The 20045-nt window shown below is 37.6% G+C and overlaps 1 protein-coding gene and 1 pseudogene across 2 annotated transcripts in view; one reads left to right on the top strand and one right to left on the bottom strand.

Annotated features, from left to right (window-relative positions):
* The first annotated feature begins 2007 nt into the window (after positions 1-2007).
* tp53bp2b (tumor protein p53 binding protein, 2b) overlaps positions 2008-20045 on the top strand; it is a 32591-nt gene continuing 14553 nt past the window's right edge. For both annotated transcript variants that reach the window (XM_067398556.1, XM_067398555.1), the window contains exons 1-3: positions 2008-2493; positions 18308-18455; positions 18761-18874. In XM_067398556.1, coding sequence (XP_067254657.1) covers positions 2485-2493; positions 18308-18455; positions 18761-18874 — 271 coding nt within the window. In that variant the 5' untranslated portion in view covers positions 2008-2484. The remainder of the gene's footprint in view (positions 2494-18307; positions 18456-18760; positions 18875-20045) is intronic.
* On the bottom strand, positions 3187-5037 carry LOC137028982 (piggyBac transposable element-derived protein 4-like; annotated as a pseudogene).

Here is a 20045-nt window from a genome sequence, read left to right as displayed (position 1 = left end):
TAGAACGTACAGAACCTGCTATAACATTGTCCCCAACCCATCAATCATGGGTGCTCCACAAGGTCAAGAAAGACATAGAGCGAAAGAGAGATGTGAAAGGACAAAAGAAACCAGAAATAAAGAAAAAAATAGATGAATTAAGAGACATTGCATTACAAGCACTAAAACAGAAGTGAGAAAAAAATTAAATAACCCTTTGTGAACTTAACAGTATAATCATTTACAACATTTCTTCTAATCTTTTTGGCATAAAGTGTTCTTTAAAATTGAGTCAAGAACCCTGTGGTTCTGTATAGAACCTCATTGAATCTTTTTTCTAAGAGTCTAATTGTAGCTTTACTAGGTTTTACATTTTCCGAAGAAAAAATGTGGTGCTTCTGCACTCTGAAGCTTCAGCCACATTGCTAGGGTGTTCTGGGTTATAGGGCATTGCTAAATGGGCATTGCTAAATTGCTAGGGGGCTTTAGGCAGCATCTTAGTGGATTCTTATGATATTATGGTCAATAGGTGACTCCTTCAAAATGAGCCTATGTGAATTTTCATCTGTCAGACAAAAATGTTTGATCACATTGCTAAGAAACATAATAGTTCTTCTTAACAAGTACAAAATTAAAAAGCACAAATTAGGGTTAGGGGCTTGTTCAAATCAGGTTTAGATACAACAGCTGTAGGCACTCTTGTGTTCCTTTGTCTACAAATTTGACTGTGACATGATGATTATGTTATTAATCTGTTGTCTTATTACACAGCTTGTTACACAACAAATTTCCCTCAGTTGGATAAATGAGGTATCATCATCATCTAAGTGCTTTGAAAAGTGTAAAATTAAAGTACATTTGATAATTGCGGTTCTCCTAAGGAAGTTACTTCCAGTAGTTTTTCTTCCATGATTTCAGGGAGTTAAACCACAAATCAGCTTTTGCTCAAGAGGTTTCTTGTCTTTATGGCAATGGTTTGCACCACATACTGCACACCATTTAAAGGATTAGTTCACTTTCAGATAAAAATTTCCTGATAATTTACTCACCCCCATGTCATCCAAGATGTCCGTGTCCTTCTCTCTTCAGTCGAAAAGAAATGATTGAAGTCCACTATAAGGAGAATAATCCTGGAATGTTTTCATCAAAAACCTTAATTTCTTTTTGACTGAAGAAAGAAAGACATGGACATCTTGGATGACATGGGGGTGAGTAAATTATCAGGAATTTTTTATTGGAAAGTGAACTAATCCTTTAACTGCATTCTCAGACCATGCTTTAATGCAGACCACCACCTGGCTATCATCTCAAGAGCAGTGCTGAAAGATAAGAGATCTGCCAGAGGTATTTCCATCATACTTGAGTTATCTCCTTCAGTCCTGCCATTATACAAACTACCCACTGGCATACCACAACAGCCCTTACCCGTGGTGGCACTACTGGGATTGTGTCATAGAGTACGTTGACATGTAGCCTAAATGACTGATTATCATATTCATGCATGAAATGTCAAAATAAATTGTCACACATTACCATGACACCATATTCGGCAACATAAATAATTATTATTTTCCAGCTACACCTTCTTGGTTGGTCAGGTAATCTGGTGAGTGTTCGTTGGCTATTTGTTGTCATTTCTAATCTGTTACCGTGCATTTTTGATTGCATTTTATAAGTGTTTGTTAGTTATAGTTTATGTATAATCGCACTGTGCAATGAAACTTAATGAAATGTATTGTAACGACAGCTGGAGTCCATTAAACGCGCGTCTGCTACATCAATATTAGGCTACCAAAAGATGCTTCACATTATTATTATTATTCGAAAAGGTTTCTAAATAGTGTGGGGCACGTTAAATAAAACAAAACCATATAAAATCCGCAAACCATATCTTAGTTGAACGCTGAACAGCTCCTGAGGAGATGATGATGATGAAGTGGGCGGGAGGGAAGCGCGCGGGTGGCGCGAGGCGGAGTTTATCATGCACGCGCCGGGGATATTCGGAATCTCGCGCAGCGTCATCTTGGGTTGGGTTGCGTTTGTTGATCCAGAGAAAAAAACTCGCTCGCACGGATATAATGTGGACCTGCAGTCAGCTTAGCGGACAGTAGATGCTACAAGACGTTCGCGGAATACCGTTATTTTTATATCCCCTATATTGTATAGCGGTAGTGAATCGCTGCGTACACAAATGGTTCGGTGTGATCAGTAGTCTGCGTTTCCCTACGTCTGAGCGATTCCTATAAGAAACTTTACTGTATTTACCGAGTTCATCTCGGGTTCATTCTGCAACAGGTTTCTATAATAAATTAACACTACAAAGTTGTCGGACAACATCGGAGGAGACTAATCTAAAATAATGATACGTAAAAGAAGAGGATAATACGTGCACAATTTACCTGCATATAAAACAACAACAATAAGAATACTTATTGGGAGACCAGGGAAAGGTCTTTTTTTCTACAATACAGGGAATATACAATATCTCTGGAGGTCCTTTTAAATATGATGCCGGTAAGTCGAGATCAAGCTATTTAACCTTCAAATGGACCTCGTTTCCTGTTTATTAATCTGGTCTTTGGGGTCAATATGACCCCAAAATTGAAAGCATAATTGTGGAAAAAATATACATTTTCAATAATACAAATAATATATCATTTTTTTTGTTTACTTCTCATCTATGCATTAATACTGTGTTTTGGGAGATTTGAAGGACTTTTGTACCCATTTACCACAAAAATCTGCAACAACACAATTAGCTAGCACATGAAATATCATTTTTTTATGAAAAAATCACTTAAATTATTATCAAAATTTAATTTAAATTGTTTCTGGATATTCATCTAGGTGTTAGAAGTAGAATGCTGCCATCTGTTGGTTAATGAAAAACCTAAGGGGATTACAGTTTAAGCAGTAAATTGTTTTGACCAGCAGAGGGCCATTGAAAGCCATTCATTTTACTGGATGTGGTCAACTACTAATAAATGCCACATAAGTCACACCTAAAGGAAAAAAAAACAGATTCAGACTTTAGTTGCATATTATTGAACATTTTAATGAATCAAGTGTAAAAAAAATAGAATAATTAACTTTAGAATGTAAACAAAATTAAAAAAAGTGTAAATAACCAACAGCAATATCTAGACATGAACAGAAGTAAAAGTGGACAACAAATTATTTTTGTACAATCACATTCTTAACATTGAACATAAAAGCAATAACAAACTACCAAAAATTTCTAAAATACATGGTGTAAAACACATGATAAAGTAATCATTCCACGCACTTCTGGCAAAAGAACACTGTGTGAGCAGCACAAATGGCTCTTTTGCAGATCACGCACTGCTTGTCAGTTTTTGCATCTTTAGCCCGTGGACAAACCTGACACCTTGTTCGCTTTGGTTGTGGTTCAGTGGAGGGCCCTGGAGCATTGGAAGAATCCCATTGTCGTTTTAGGATTGATGCAGATGCTGGTGCACGAGGCAGGTGTTGCCGTCGCTCCATAAGAGGGGACACCAGAGCTTTGCCCAGCTGCTCGAGAAAGATCCTCCTTTGCGTGCTCTTCCCTCTCTCCCAAGATGGATTGATTTCTCTCCACACCACGAAGGCATTTATGGCCGAGACATCAAGGATGGTAGAGAAGACAACCATTGGCCAACGATTAGTCTTACGCTTGCAGCTGTAACTTGCAACCATCTGTAATATTGCAAACACACACATATATCAGTAAATCTGCTGGCAAAAGAAATACCACTCACTATCAAAATAATGCATCAAATCATGAAATTTGTAAATACCTTGTCAAGGTTGTCAACTCCGCCTTTACAGCGGTTGTAGTCCAAGATGACCTCTGGCTTCCTGTCCTCCCGGTCACTGATTTTTGCATCCTTGTGACAGGTGCTCATGAGCAGCACATTTCTATGCCTTTTGGGGCAATATGAGACAAGACTGTGCGTCTCCGTGAATGCAAAAAGAGAGGAATGCACAGCTCTGTCTCTCGTTGTCAAAAGTGCTGATGGGAGTTCCGGCTTGTTTCTGCGAACAGTTCCGACCATGGTCATTTTTCTTTTCAGGAGCTCCTGTCCAAGGGCATAGGAAGTGAAGAAATTGTCACACGTAACAGTGTGTCCCTGGAGTCCAGTGGTCAAATCAAGGACCACACGCATGCCTTGATTTCTCTCAGGTGGTCCATCACGAGGCTTGCCGGTGTAAATCTGCATGCTCCAAGCATAGCTTGTCTTGGCATCACATGCTGCCCAGATTTTGATACCGTATTTTGCCGGCTTATTAGGCATGTACTGTTTGAACATGCAACGACCTCTGAATGACACCAGGCACTCGTCCACTGTTATGTTTGGACCAGGGTTGAACATCATTGGAAGGCGCTCCACCCATGAATTCCACAGGTCCCGAATTGGTGCCAGCTTGTCATTCTCTCGTCGGGCAGGTCTTGTGGCCTTGTCATCGAAACGGATGACTCTTGAAAAAATTTTAAATTTTTTTCAGCGGCATGACTGCACCAAAAATCGCACGCCCAGTTTGAGCATCCCACAAACTTTCCAGGTTTTCATTTTTGGAGCGATAAACTCCTGCAAGAAGTATCAGACCGATATATGCTTCCATATCTGTCCAGTCCACATCCCTCCAGTCAGCTCCATAAACACGCCTTCCTTCAAGATTAGTCATCTCCACCAAGATGCTTTGGATGCATGATGGAAAAAATAATAAAAAACTGGACTTTATGTCCTCTACACGAGAACAAGCATACCTAGTTGGTCCAGGTGTCAACTTTATAACTTGTGCAGCTGGTGATCTCCCTGGCCTCTGTGGAGGTGGAATGGTAGACCAGGTTATTTGCCCATTTTTAGAAATTAAGGTTTGGTCTGCATCTGCCTCCTCAAAGTCATCCTCCGATTCCTGGTTATCCTCATCCTCTTCTTCAGGGGGATTGCAGTCCTCTGGCTCAGAGTCCTCAGGCTCAGAGTCTTCTAGGTTTTCATTTTCGCTGGAATCCAGCAGAAACTCCACGGTCTCATGAAGAGTGTACCTCTTTGCCATGCTGCCAGCACAGAATGATCCATGTGCAGGACACCAAAGGCACTCTTTTATACCTTTTGCGTGGGAACTACTTTTTGTTTTCAAAACACAGATGCAGCCCTTACATCTCAACATAAACTTTCTCGAAGTGGAAAAGGTTATTTGTCTTTCATCTCTGTTTGATCTCTCTCTAGCTCTTTCTAAATGTGTGTGCATGCATTAGGCCGCACACACACGTGTTCTGCATGTATGGCTGATTACCTTTGCCTAATTTGAAAATGCTTTCTGTGGCAATCATACCCCTCTCTCTATACAAAGTCTATACAAATGCTCTCTGTGGCTGTCTGTGTGTGTGTGTGTGTGTGTGTGTGTGTGTGTGTGTGTGTGTGTGTGTGAGAGTGTGAGTGAGAGTGTGAGTGTATGAGAGAGAGATAGCATGTGTGCGTGTCTCTGTGTTTGTCTCTGTGTGTGTTTGTCTTTGTGTGTAAGTGTCTTTTTGTGTTTGTGTGTGTGTGTGTGTGTGTGTGTGAGAGAGAGAGAGAGAGAGTGTGTGTGTGTGTGTGTGTGTGTGTGTGTGTGTGTGTGTGTGTGTATGTGTGTTTGTGCGTGCATTAGGTCTCACCCCTTTATATCTTTTTTTCTGCATTTGTGACTGATTTTATTTGCCAAATTCTATACAAATGCTCTCTGTGGCAGTCATACCTGTGTGTGTTTAGGTGTGTGTATTTCTGTGTGTGTTTGTGTGAGCATGTGTTTTCCACATTGAATTTGTGCTCAAGTACCAGGCCTTCATTTCGGTGTGAAAATTTTCAGATTTATGTTGCATTTATTGTTTTTTTTTTTGACAAATTGAAAAAAAAAATTACATTTTTTGCATTTCCCATTCATTTTCAATTGGGGTCATATTGACCCCAAAGACCAGATTAATAAAAAATTTTTTTGCATACCTTCAGAACGACCGAATCAATCCCAGTTTTTTTGTGGATGTATAGCTAGACAATTCAGGAAAAGTCACAAAATTTTAATCCTCTGAGATTAAGGGAACCCTTTTTTTTAACTAATGAAATGTCCATTGGGGTCATATATACCCCAAGGTCCAATTGAGGGTTAATACGATGATGTACAATAATTTTCATCTCCATGCATCAACATTGCTTCTTTGTCATTGATGAATTCAACAATTTCTTTAGGTAAATGTATTTTTGTGTGTTTAACCAAGATGCATTGATTGTATCAGATGGATGATATCAGATTCCTAGGCAGCAGTGTTATAACGGTGATAAAGGGGATTTTATTAAATAAATAGGCAGAGGTTGAATTACCTTTGTCTTGTTTAGATTTCATATCCTGTTATCTGATAATACACACATACTGATCCAGAATATTGCATATCTTTTAATTCATTCCAGTAAGTGTTGAAACAAACAAAAAAAACTGATCAACAAATATATAAGGAAGGGTGAAATGCATGAATGATTTCATGTAGACATCTTAATTTCAAGAATATAAGTCGTTTTGCGTCTCTTTGGATTAAATAAGGTGCCAGGGATTGTTCATATGCAAATAGAACTATTATTATATAAACAAATAATGCAACCAAATATTCAAGATCATTTGACAGCAAAGCTACAATTTTAAGATGTATGGCACAATATCATTTACGTAACAGACCCTATAAGGTTAGACATATTTGGCACTAGTCATCTAAGAGTCATTTGTTGTTAACACAGTGGTTATATGGTTTGAGATTATATATGTTTACATAAAATGTATATAGTGAAATGAGTTTTTAGTGTGCTATAAGCACCTGCTATCTCTTTGCTGTCACTTCTCATATGGGTGAGTCACTAATGGTGTGTGTTGGTGAGTCACACATTCATACACCCACCGTCCACAGTAAAAACATATGACCGTGTCACCTCTATCACATCGATCACAAGAGCTATTTGTCATTTTGATCTTTCCATTATGGTACATTTCTAATGAAGATACAGTACATGAGTAAAACTCATTGCTCTATGGGTTCATTTTCAAGCAAGTCCTTAATCTCCACTGGCTTTGTCACCGGATGTATAGCGGATTTAAAGCATTAACGTGAATGATAATCCCTGTGTATAAACTCCTATGGGACATTCTGAGTTTTCATTTTACGGATTTTCAAATGCAAATAATGAAACGAATGACCTGCGGACACAACATCTTAAGGCATTTTGATTTTTTGGAATTGTTTCAATGGAAATTATTCACTATTCTGAAATATAGGTTTCAAGACACCACAACATTTAGTTGTATTTGCACAATTTTAGTGTTTATGTACAGTAGCATTGTTGTGTGTTTGAGGTGGATACAACAGCATGGTATATTTCGTTTGCATTTGTCATCTTAGATACTCAGTTTGAGTCATGGTCAGTTTTAGGTAATCTTAACTTCAGAAAAGCAGCTATTTGGAGTCATACACTGTGTTTGAGAGAACCACAGTGTATTTGAGATTGTTATAAAGCATATTCTTTCAGCAGTCTGAATTATCTGAACAGCGTTCTTTGTTCACCCCATAAATCTTTCTGTACCTCAGACGCTGAGTTCATTGTTTTTGCTGTGAATTACTAGCTGCCTTAAGTCTCAAAGGAACAACAATTGTGATTTAAAAAAAAAAATAGAAGTGGGATATTCCTCTCAGTGTGACATTTTTACAGAAGTAACCTGCATTGTCCTCAATGTGTTTTGAACTAAAACTGCACTGAGAATATCATGGCATTGTTTATAGTTCCCCTAGAGGAAGTTGATTTCGGGTGCATAGCTTCCTCTGTTGAAAGGTATTGAAGGGTCCTTGTGTGGTCATGTACTTTGTGTCGATTAGAAAAGTACCCACAGCAGCTATTTTCAAGACTCTAAATTGATTTGACAGGTGAATAGATGACTTGGGCCGGGAGCACTTTTGGAATACGATTAGCTTGTAGTAATTTAATTCTGTATCCCACTTCAGATCAAAGGCTGTGCATTAGGAGTTATAAATATCGCTGATTGTTGTCAGGCCCTTTCAGCCACCTGAGGCCTCGGTGGGAAACAATGACCAGAATTGCGGCGGCCGGTTGCCACGGCAACTGTTGCCAAGATCACATTCCACACAACAACATTGCTGCTATGCAGAGGAGTCTGTGTTTGGAAAACGCGGCTCCCAAGGACCAACCGGTAATCGGGCACTCGGAACGTTTTAACTTTGACCTTTAAGATATTTCTAGCTACAATAAAGGGGTCTGTACTGTACTGCTGAACAGAGCACATATAAAGTCAGCTCACCTGTTCTTTAGACTAGCAGATTTTAAATTAAACCATCTACGTCCTTGAGTGAGTTGACTATATTTTTGAAGCCTCAGCAATTTTATTAAATTAACTTTATTCTCCTGGTGGCCAAAGGGTTTTGGAAGGTTAGTGTGTTGGTAGGATTTGTAGTGTATGAACTCAAGACTAATCCTCATATTAGTCGTGCTTTGTGTCAATCCACTGCAGGGGCCATATGGCTGATTCTGTGCCTGTATTCTCACACACACCGCAGGCTGACAGCCTGCTGAATCTGCGGGTTCTGTCCTGTGACTTACAGAAGCACAGAGCAGCTACTTCTTAACAAAGCACGAGAGTCTAAATTAAACCTACATTATAGAGTAAACTGTGCTCCCAGTGTTGTACGATCAGAGCATGTATTGACAGATGCTCTTGTAGTGATCAGACTGAATAATTGATGTTCTCGGCATTCGTTGGATTACCTCTTTATGTTGGCATAGTGGCTTTTCTTCGACTTTGTGGCTGACTGCTTTTCATTCATCCTGTCAAATGTGATTACTGCCCACCTTTGCACAAGCTCCAATAGTCAAGCCAATGAAACTTTACATTTAATGAAAACCATCCCATATGGGCACTGAATACTCTACATTGTATATTGTAGAACAGACAATCTCATTGGTTATTAAGCTGAACAATGCATCTCCTGTTTTCAGCATTTGACAACAGGAAATAAAGAATGTTTCCTAATATGGAAATATGCTGTCAATGCCATTTAATTCTTAAGGTTTTGTGTCTTGGTAAGTTTTAAGATACTTTAGGGTTAATGAGTACAGGCGTTAACCTGAATATTGCGTCAAAGCTGCGCACTCCATTGCAAATGAACTGTTTGACAAAGATATGGTTTAGTAATCTAAACCTTTTGTTTAATGTTTATTCTTTTGGTGCATGAAATGCGAAGTTGCCCAGGGCTACGCCTTTGAATAGCAAGAGAATGACATCCTATTTTCTCGTCGACTCAAAATGGCCCAATGAACTGGCCTACATACTGTTTGCTGTTTGAAATGTGTAGGGAACACATAAAAGGCAAAGAGTAAATAAAATCAGGTCAGTTAGAGAATTTATGTCATAGTATCTATCTGGAGGTAAGAAAATATAGAGTGTGAAAGAAGACCGGCATTGTCTTCATCAGGTCAGACTTTGACCAGCTAGACCAACACTAACCAGCATTAAAAAAACGTGTTTTTATGTCCATATAATGAAAGTGACTGTGGTCCAGAGTTGTTTTGGACCCTAGATGGAAAACAGCAGTTCTATAGTATAGATGAAAGTGAGTAAATTACAGAAATTTCATTTTGGCGTTAATTTTCTCTTTAAACTTCTAAACTAAATCAAGTTTATTACTTAAATTATTCTGTGTGGAAAGTCTCCAGGACATTTGGTGAATATTCAATGAGAGTTTACTGCTCGTCTGCTGATGGTAAATGCCAGTATGTTTGACTATTCAAATTCATTACGTCACTTGTGGTTACCTGTGGCAACATAAACCGTGTCCTGTTGCAAAATAGTGCTATAATACTGTAAACCTAAATCTCTGTCCCATGCCCTAGGACAGCATCATGTCATTTAAGATTTCTCAGAAATATTACTCTAGAGATCAAGTGTGGGATCACCGCCGCAGGCTGGCCTTTGGCACAAGGGCTTTTCTATAACAGCAGTGATCTCTCTAGGATTTAATGCCCTATGGAAGCAAATGCTGATTCAATAACGCTTTTCACCAGACTTTTAGACACATGTCCTACTTTGAGTACTGTCTTTGAAATTTGGAGAATAGCCACGTCAGCAGTTGGGTATGTCTTGGAAATATTTAAATAAAAAATTAGCCTGGATGCCAGCCGAACTTAGCCCCGCCCACAACATTTTGAGGTCGGGAGTTCGGTCTGGATTCGATCTGTAGAGGAGTAATTATGCCCGAACAGAAACTGTTCGGACCAATCACATTTGTCAGGGCGATGATTGACAGATTATCACCAGAAACGTAATCAGCCACGTCATCAAAGAGCGCTTGGGTTGAATTGGTTTACAACAATGATAACTGTTGTTGAAGAACTGAGATGTGTAGATTCCGCCATCGCGTCCGTTATAGAAGATATCAACAGCGCATTAATTGGCAAGTACTCTGTGTATACTTATTCTTTTTACAACACCGGCAAAGATTGTTTACGCTCATCTTCTACCAGTTCCAGCATGTGTGCAGTTGAGTTCGGTTGACAACTTTGCGTCGCTCAACATACGTCACTTACTCTGTAGCTCTGATTGGTTGTAGGTCTATCCAATTGACGTCTTTCCTTGATCGGTTGAAATACGCCCCCATAATCAAAGCCCAATGGAGCAGTATCAGACTCATATTCGAACTAGAATTGAGTATGACCACGTCAGGCTAATAAAAAATATTAATATCAATATAATAAAATTTACACCACCATATGCATTCGATAAAGAACTATGCTGAATTTCCCTCTGAAAAGGAAAATAATATGTAAGAGGTCTGTGGTTTGTAAGTGGACATGAGACAGTATGCTCCATCCATAATTCAATTTGGATCATTTAAGAGCTCATCTCATAAGCCATAACCCAGAGACAAATTAGGTTAGTGTTTAGCATGATTTAGATGTATGCAATTTACAACAAGTGCATTAGAGGAAGATATACATTAAAAGGAGATTAATGAAATTCCATTCCCAGCAAGCATTCATCTAATAAAGCCTTTCATTGGTCATCCCAAGAGATTCACACAGAATGGTTATATTTCTCTCAGACCAATCATACATCTAACTTAAACAGTAGGGCTATGGTCTACACTCTTAAAAATAGCGGTTCTAAAAGGAGGTTTTCACAGCGATGCCATAGAAGATTCATTTTAGGTTCTCTAAAGAACCTTAAAGTGTACAGTTAAGAACAATTTTTAATAAAAGGTTCCTTGAATGTTAGAGCTTCTTTTTTTTATTCTGTTTGATGACATTTTGGAGACTTTATTGTAATTTCTGCAGCCTTTAACAGGGCTCATTTTTACTCACCCTTTTGATCAGCTGGACAGTTTTCAAAACACTGCTGGATTATAAGACTAACCACGGTTATTCTTGACTTTCTTGTCAAACATTTATTCAAACATGCTTGCAGCATGACAGTAGGCATGGATACAAGTGCTTTAGCAGTCATGTGCACATCCAAAGCCAGATTAGACTTGAATGTGTCTTGCACATTAAAGGAGTAAAAGCCTCTTAAATCCTTTTCTCACAGCTGTGTGCGATGGCAGATGAATGTCATGGCACAGATATTGCACAGATCAGGAAATACTGATAACTGTTTGTACAATGTTTGGACAATTCTAGCTATTTTAAAAACTGCAGTTAGGAATTTTGTTAATGACAGCTGTTTGCGGAGGTCTGCAACCACATCCGACTTGCAATTGAGAATTGCGTTCAGGAAAATTTTTGTGGGTGCATTGCAGTGCTGTTATTAGCTAAAACTACTAAAGATTTTTGTTAAAGCTGAAATAAAATATAAATTCGAAAAACTTAAATAAAAAAATCAGAAAACAGTCTTTAATAGTTTTAGGGTACATTTATATGATAACAATGTACTAAAACCGGAAAAGTTTCTCCTTAGCTTTTATCGTGTACAGACGAAAGTGTTTTCAAAACAATCCCCGTTCACACGCATCTGCAAAAACGACTAAATACACTGTATTTTTCATGCCAGGCCAGTAGTTGGCGATGTCAATGTGTAAAGAAACACTACAAGCTTATAGACTGAATAACGTCATTGTTTTCAAAAATTCACATTTTTGCAGTTTGCACGGAGATGATAATAATATTGTTTTCAAAGATGTTGCACTTTGAAACCCATTTTCAAACGTATTTGTATAAATGAAATTTTGAGTTACAATTATTTTATTATGGAAGAAAGGACTGATATGAAAGACTAGCACAGGGTAAGAAATAAATTGCTGGGACAAGTGTTAAAAATTTAGCGGCTATTATACAAAAACATTTGACTGCAGAATGCCCCAATTGACCAATCAGTATCAAGTATCCCAGAGAAGCATGTAATAAAATATGTGCGTTCAGGAATTCTCATGCAGTACTGTTTCCTGTCCCGGTGTGTGACTCAGGTTAAGGTGGAAGAGCCGCTGAGTTTTGCTTCTACCCATCTGGTGTGACAGTAGTACCTCAGCTTCGCTTGCCAAAGCATGTAAACACACACACACATAGTAACAGAGAACTGCTGAGTGTTTTTGCACTCTATCAGCAGTGATAATAACTCTGCTGCCGATAGTCTGAAAATAAACACACACTAGCAGAATTGTCCTTCAAAAATATGCTTATTCTTCTATTGGTAAAGATGTTGAGTTTTTGTCTTCATTATTCATATGTTTAATGTTTATTTAAAGGATTAGTTCACTTTAAAATTAAAATTACCCCATGATTTACTCACCCTCAAGCCATCCTAGGTGTATATGACTTTCTTCTTTCAGACGAAAACAATCGGAGTTAATAATCACCCTGATGCTCCTAAGCTTTATAATGGCAGTGCATGTAAACCACCTGTTTGAAATTCAAATATAGTTCCTGCGCTTTGGAAAAAAGCTGTGATCATTCCTATTCCGAAAAAGCAACACACGTCTGAGAATAATGATTTTAGACCTGTAGCATTGACATCCATTGTAATAATGTTTTGAGAAGTACATTGTGTCCATATTGAAAAGTGAAGTAATATCTAAATTAGATCCGTGGCAGTTTGCATACAGACAGGGCAGGAGTACGGATGATGCAGTAGGAAGTATCACCCATTTAGTATCTAAACATCTGGACCACCCAAAGGCATACGCACGCCTACTTTTTATTGATTTTAGTTCAGCTTTTAATACTTTGCAACCCTATTTATTATTGGAGAAATTAAAAGAGATGGATGTAAATCCTTTTATTATTAAATGGTATTTTTCTTTTCTGTTGAATAGAACACAACAGGTTAAAGTTAACAAGAAGATTTCTGATCCTCAGGATATTAGTATAGGAGCCCCGCAGGGGTGTGTCAGCTCCCCAATCCTCTTCACACTGTACACAAAACAGTTGTGTGAGGAATAACAGCAATAACTATATTGTGAAATTTAGTGACGATACTGCGATTCTGAGCTTATTATATAAAGATCAAGACATTTCATCTTACTGCTCTGAGATTAACCAGTTTATAGAGTGGTGTGATGCCAGCTACTTGATTGTAAATGTGAAGAAAACTGTAGAGATGATATTTGATCCAAAGTCAATCGGAAACCATATAATGTATATATTCATGATGTTCCTGTCACACAAGTGTCCTCATATAAATATCTTGGTGTTTATATTGATTGTTCTCTAACATGGCAGGTTCATATAGATACTTTGTGCACTCGGCTACAACAAAGAATGTATTTTTTGAGAAGGCTCAGACTTTACGGGGTCAGTAGTAAGATTATGATGATGTTCTACCAGGCTGTATTGGAGAACTTGATCAGATTTGGAATACATCTTTGGTACGGTAATTTATCAGTACATCTGAAATCTAGGCTTGAACGTCTTATTAAAACGGCCATGAAGATCATGGGTAGAACAGAACCGTTTTATCTCCAGACCTTATATGAAAGTTCTATACTGAGGGAGGCAAATAAGATTCTGCATGACACAACACATACCTTTTATTCTGAGTTTGAATTGTTGCCATCGGGGAGAAGATTACGAATGCCTAGCTGTAGATTAAATCGTTTCAAGAACTCTTTCATTCCTTTAGCTGTTAAGTTATTAAATAATATCAAGTAGAAGTTATTATTCTAAGTTCGGTATTTGTGCAGGGTTTTTTTTTGTGTGTGTATTTCCTTCTTTATTATTATGTTATGTGTTGTTTTATATTTTTTGTCAATGCAGTGGTTGTATTCGTGAGCCTGAAACAAATTTCCCATTGGGACAATAAAGTATACCTAACCTAACACACAGCTCCGGGGGTTAATAAAGGCCTTATGAAACGAAGCGGTGCATTTATGTAAGAAAAATATCCATATTTAGCACATTATAAAGTAAAATATCTAGCTTCTGCCAGACCACCTTCCATATTCAACTTAAGAAAAAAGTGTAACTGACATTGGTTGGCGTAAGACGTAGCATAAGCGTTTTGAACTGCGAGAGGAGTTGCACTTTTTTCTTAAGTTTCTTCTTACACTTTCTTCTTAATAATAAATAACATTAATTTTTATCATGAATTTATATTAAGATACAGTATTTTGAAATGATGTTACACACACTGGCAATAACCTTGTCTTTTTCCTCCTTTGGAATTACAAATCAATTACCTCCTTGCTTTCTGACTAATTACCCCGTGCTTGCATTTTATTTCTGGATAAGAACCCTCTTGATGTGACAGCCATCTGTTCCGGCTGCAATTAATGTGCCAAGACAGAAATACAGCATTTCTTTTGCTGTCAACCATGAATCTTGGCATTCTCACCCACACGCACCGTGTAATGTATTCTAACATTACATGGACATCTGGCATATAGTCACATATCTGTAGGTCTGGATGGTTGAGAGCATTCATAATGAAGATACCTTCATGTAAGTGAAGAACCACTTCAAGAACCTTTATTCTGCTGTATATGGTTTTTGAGTCTGTCTATCTGTATGGATTAAAAATAATTCTTTGTTACATTATAAGTTTTTCAGATCAGTGTTGTTATTGTTAACTAAAACTAACATTAAATCAATTAAAAAACTTAAATGAAAATTAGAAATGTTGCCTTGGCACCTAACTGAAATAAAATAAGTTGAAGCTGACATAAAATTACTCAAATTAAAATAAATCAAAGATAAATTGAAATATAAAAAAACATTACAGAAACACATAACAAAATTACTAGAACTTAAGCTGAACTAAAATATAGGCCTGAATATTAAATGAAATACTTAAACTTACAGTATCTCACAGAAATGAGTACACCCCTCACATTTTTGTAAATATTTTATTATATCTTTTCATGTGGCAACACTGAAGAAATGACACTTTACTACAATGTAAAGTAGTGAGTGTACAGCTTGTAACAGTGTAAAATTGCTGTCCGCTCAAAAAAACTCAACACTCAGTCATTAATGTCTAAACCGCTGGCCACAAAAGTGAGTACACCCCTAAGTGAAACTGTCCAAATTGGGCCCAAAGTTTCAATATTTTGTGTGGCCACCATTATTTTCCAGCACTGCCTTAATCCTCTTGGGCATGGAGTTCACCAGAGCTTCACAGGTTGCCACTGGAGTCCTCTTCCACTCCTTCATGACGACATCACAGAGCTGGTGGATGTTAGAGACCTTGCGCTCCTCCACCTTCCGTTTGAGGATGCCCCACAGATACTCAATAGGGTTTAGGTCTGGAGACATGTTTGGCCAGTCCATCACCTTTACCCTGTTTGGGGTTGTTATCATGTTGGAATACTGCCCTGCGGCCCAGTCTCCAAAGGGAGGGGATCATGCTCTGCTTCAGTATGTCATCATAGTACATGTTGGCATTCACGGTTCCCTCAATGAACTGTAGCTCCCCAGTGCCAGCAGCATTCATGCAGCCCCAGACCATGACACTCCACCACCGTGCTTGACTGTAGTCAAGACACACTTATCTTTGTACTCCTCACCTGGTTGCCGCAACACACACTTGACACCATCTGGAAATGGTTCCAGTAATCCATGTCCTTAGTCTGCTTGTCTTCAGCAAACTGTTTGTGGGTTTTCTTGTGCATCATCTTTAGAAGAGGCTTCCTTCTGGGATGACAGCCATGCAGACCATTTTGATGCAGTGTGCGGCGTATGGTCTGAGTACTGACAGGCTGACCCCGCACCCCTTCAACCTCTGCAGCAATGCTGGCAGCACTCATATGTCTATTTCTTTTCTATGGTCTTGGCCACCGTGCTGCAGCTCAGTTTCAGGGTCTTGGCAATCTTATAGCCTACACCATCTATCTCATGTAGAGCAACAATTCTTTTTTTCAGATCCTCAGAGAGTTCTTTGCCATGTTGAACTGCCAGTGACCAGTATGAGAGAGTGAGAGCGATAACACCAAATTTAACACACCTGCTCCCTGCTCACACCTGAGACCTTGTAACACTAACGAGTCACATGACACCGGGGAGAGAAAATGGCTAATTTGGCCCAATTTGGATATTTTCACTTAGGGGTGTACTCACTTTTGTGCCAAGCAGTTTAGACATTAATGGCTGTGTGTTGAGTTATTTTGAGCGGACAGCAAATTTACACTGTTACAAGCTGTACACTCACTACTTTACATTGTAGCAAAGTGTCATTTCTTCAGTGTTGTCACATGAAAAGATATAATAAAATATTTACAAAAATGTGAGGGGTGTACTCATTTCTGTGAAATACTGTAAATGAAAATGAGAAATGTTCCCTTGGCAGCTAACTGAAATAAAATAATTTTGAGTTGAAGTACTAAAATAATGTAAAGTCAAAATTAAAATAAATTAAAGCTAAATAGAAATTTTACGAAAACATCAAATTACTAAAACTTAAAATAATTTAAAATTACAATAAAAAGTCTAAATATAAAATTAAAAGCTAAAATTAAAAGAATAAAAAAAATTATAAAATGTTATTTTAGTTCAATGTTTTTTATTTAATATTTTTTATTTATGATATATTTATATTTATGTCATATATATGACATATATTTATGAATGCATAAATCTTGAATGCTTAGGAGCACATACTTAAGTTTGGTCTCTTTTTAAAGAAGACACTTGGCAGATTATTGCTAAAAAGAAAGAAAGAAAGAAAGAAAGAAAGAAAGAAAGAAAGAAAGAAAGAAAGAAAGAAAGAGAGAAAGAAAGAAAGAGAGAGAGAGAGAAAGAAAGAAAGAAAGAAAGAAAGAAAGAAAGAAAGAAAGAAAGAAAGAAAGAAAGAAAGAAAGAAAGAAAGAAAGAGAGAAAGAAAGAAAGAAAGAAAGAAAGAAAGAAAGAAAGAAAGAAAGAAAGAAAGAAAGAGAAAGAAAAAGAGAAAGAAAGAAAGAAAGAAAGAAAGAAAGAAAGAGAAAGAAAGAGAGAAAGAAAGAGAGAAAGAAAGAGAGAAAGAAAGAGAGAAAGAAAGAAAGAAAGAAAGAAAGAAAGAAAGAAAGAAAGAAAGAAAGAAAGAAAGAAAGAAAGAAAGAAAGAAAGAAAGAAAGAAAGAAAGAAAGAAAGAAAGAAAGAAAGAAAGAAAGAAAGGAAAGAAAAGAAAGAAAGAAAGAAAGAAAGAAAGAAAGAAAGAAAGAAAGAAAGAAAGAAAGAAAGAAAGAAAGAAAGAAAGAAAGAAAGAAAGAAAGAAAGAAAAAGAAAAAGAAAGAAAGAAAGAAAAAGAGAAAGAAAGAAAGAAAGAAAGAAAGAAAGAAAGAAAGAAAGAAAGAAAGAAAGAAAGAAAGAAAGAGAGAAAGAAAGAAAGAGAAAGAAAGAACAAGTTATGTTCCAAATTTGAGGTTGATATCACAAAAAAAAATGTTCTTTTAGTAAGAATTTGTTTGGGCACAGTACTACACCATTCCACTAGATGTAATTCGGCCATTTTTTACCATGTGGAGTACGAGTTTGCCTATTTGTTTTTTCAGGAACATTTAAAACAATTAAAACAAGTCCATGATTTATTTGTGTGTGTGTTTGTGTTCAGATAGCAACTGCTAAAACCTTTTCCAAGTTTCATACCATTCCGATGAAGAAATAAAATTCTAAAATGACCGAAGAGCACCAGAGGGTTAAAATAACACTCTTCAGTTGAGAGTATTGAAATCTGTTCTGTGTTCTTTAAAACACAAGTACATGGATCATTTTATTAAGAACTAGAGAATCAAAAGGTCACTGACTCTGGAACTAAAAATTATTTCTTTTGTAGAATGTTTTTCTGTCTTCTGTTTTAACGTCCCATGTTGCATCTTTTTTTTTTTTTTTTATTGACTCAGATGTTCTTAACGGTGTACCTCAGCAACAGTGACAAGCACTTCACCGAGCTTCCTATCACGCCAGAGACGCTGTGTCGAGATGTGGTGGACATGTGTAAAGAGCCGGGGGAGGTGGACTGCTATCTGGCCGAGATGTGGAGAGGATCTGGTATGTGCTGTCTTGCATTTTTGTGTTTTTTATTCTTACTGAGCAAGTTCATTCCAAAATGTTTTGATATGACGTCACTTTTAAAGCAGCTGTTTATCAACAAAGTTAAGTCCTGTCATTATTTGTCATTTTGGGGTGAACTATTCCTTTAACATAGTCATCACAGAAATAAAAATGGTAGAAATCAGCTTGCTGCACCTGTCCATGCGACTGTGGTGTAAAGGTGCAGTGATGCATCACTCTAGAATGGATCTTTGCCACATAATTTGCATCCCTTCTTTCCTATTGGTCGGTTCCTTTCTCAGAGCGTGTGATTGGTGACAGCGAGCGTATTATCGAAGTACTGCAGCGCTGGGGTCAGCAAAGGGCAGAGGTGCGATTCTTCCTGCGCCATGAACGAGCACCTGGCCACGATACAGGTGAGAAAGAGAAAAGTCAATAGGACAATGGTCACTGTGTTTTCAAAAGTCACCAAAATCTTTCAGAAGGTGTGTTTGGGTCATTTTACAAAACAAGTGCCACTTTTGTTCCTCATATGAATATGTGCAAAAAACATTTAGTATATGTCAATGTATATATTTCAGCTGTATACATTTTGCCTTTCATCATGAAGATGCATTTTTGTATAACTCTCAACCCTGTTACCGTCAATCCTGTTACTTTTCTCAAGGCATGTCACAGCTTACATTTAAAGGTTAAAATATTTTTTTATTAACTTCTGAAAAAAGTGGAATTAGAAAAGGACCCAGTTACCTACTTTTAGTTTCTAACTGTCTGATTTTGAATACTGAAGACAGTAGCAATGTGAAAGAGGTGGAGAATGTTTAGTCTTGTGTATTATTTACTGTATGGTTGGATTATTATCTGTTGTATGGTTGGAGGGCAGTTTGAATATAGACCGGCTCTTTTTCCCTGCCAAATCACAAGCATGTTCAATTACATTCTCTCCCCCTCAGCGGTCTGCTGTCAGTGTGGACATGCCGTTGTTGCAGATAGGCGTGAATGTCATTTCCTTTTATAGGAGACTGTGAATAGAGGGGTTGTAAATTTGGCATGGTTATGGCTGTGTTGTGGCATGAATTATTTACTGCAGAACGGCTTGTTTGGTGGGCACTGCCTAAGGGTGGGGGACTTTGGAAAAGATCATAATGGATCTTTATCTCGTGTCCTATAAACATGCACACACAATGGAAGATTTTATTTTTCAGTGGCTGCTTATCTTCGTTCAGGGGATATTATTTTAGGTATGAAAGGAATAATAAAAGCAGACACATATGAGACACAGCACAGTTTGAGACATTGATCTGTTCTGAAACTCCAGAGGAGGGAAAAATCTCAAACTAAATTCTGAGAAGAATTGGTCATCAATTTAATCACAGAAACAATTAAGATAATATTGACATGTGTAGCTCATACTGCTGAGTGCAGATGGTGAAGGAACACCTGTGTGAGAATAATGAACCGGTGTAGTCCAAACACTGACACTCATTTTGTGTTTGTGTGTCTGTGTCTCTGTGTGTGTGTGTGTGTGTGTGTCTGTATGTGTGTGCCTTTGTCTCTTTTTGTGTGTGTGCGTGTGTTCTTATGGTT

This window comes from Chanodichthys erythropterus, chromosome 10, assembly GCF_024489055.1.
Source record: "Chanodichthys erythropterus isolate Z2021 chromosome 10, ASM2448905v1, whole genome shotgun sequence".
Taxonomy (NCBI): domain Eukaryota; kingdom Metazoa; phylum Chordata; class Actinopteri; order Cypriniformes; family Xenocyprididae; genus Chanodichthys; species Chanodichthys erythropterus.
This window is presented reverse-complemented; position numbering and strand designations above follow the sequence as displayed.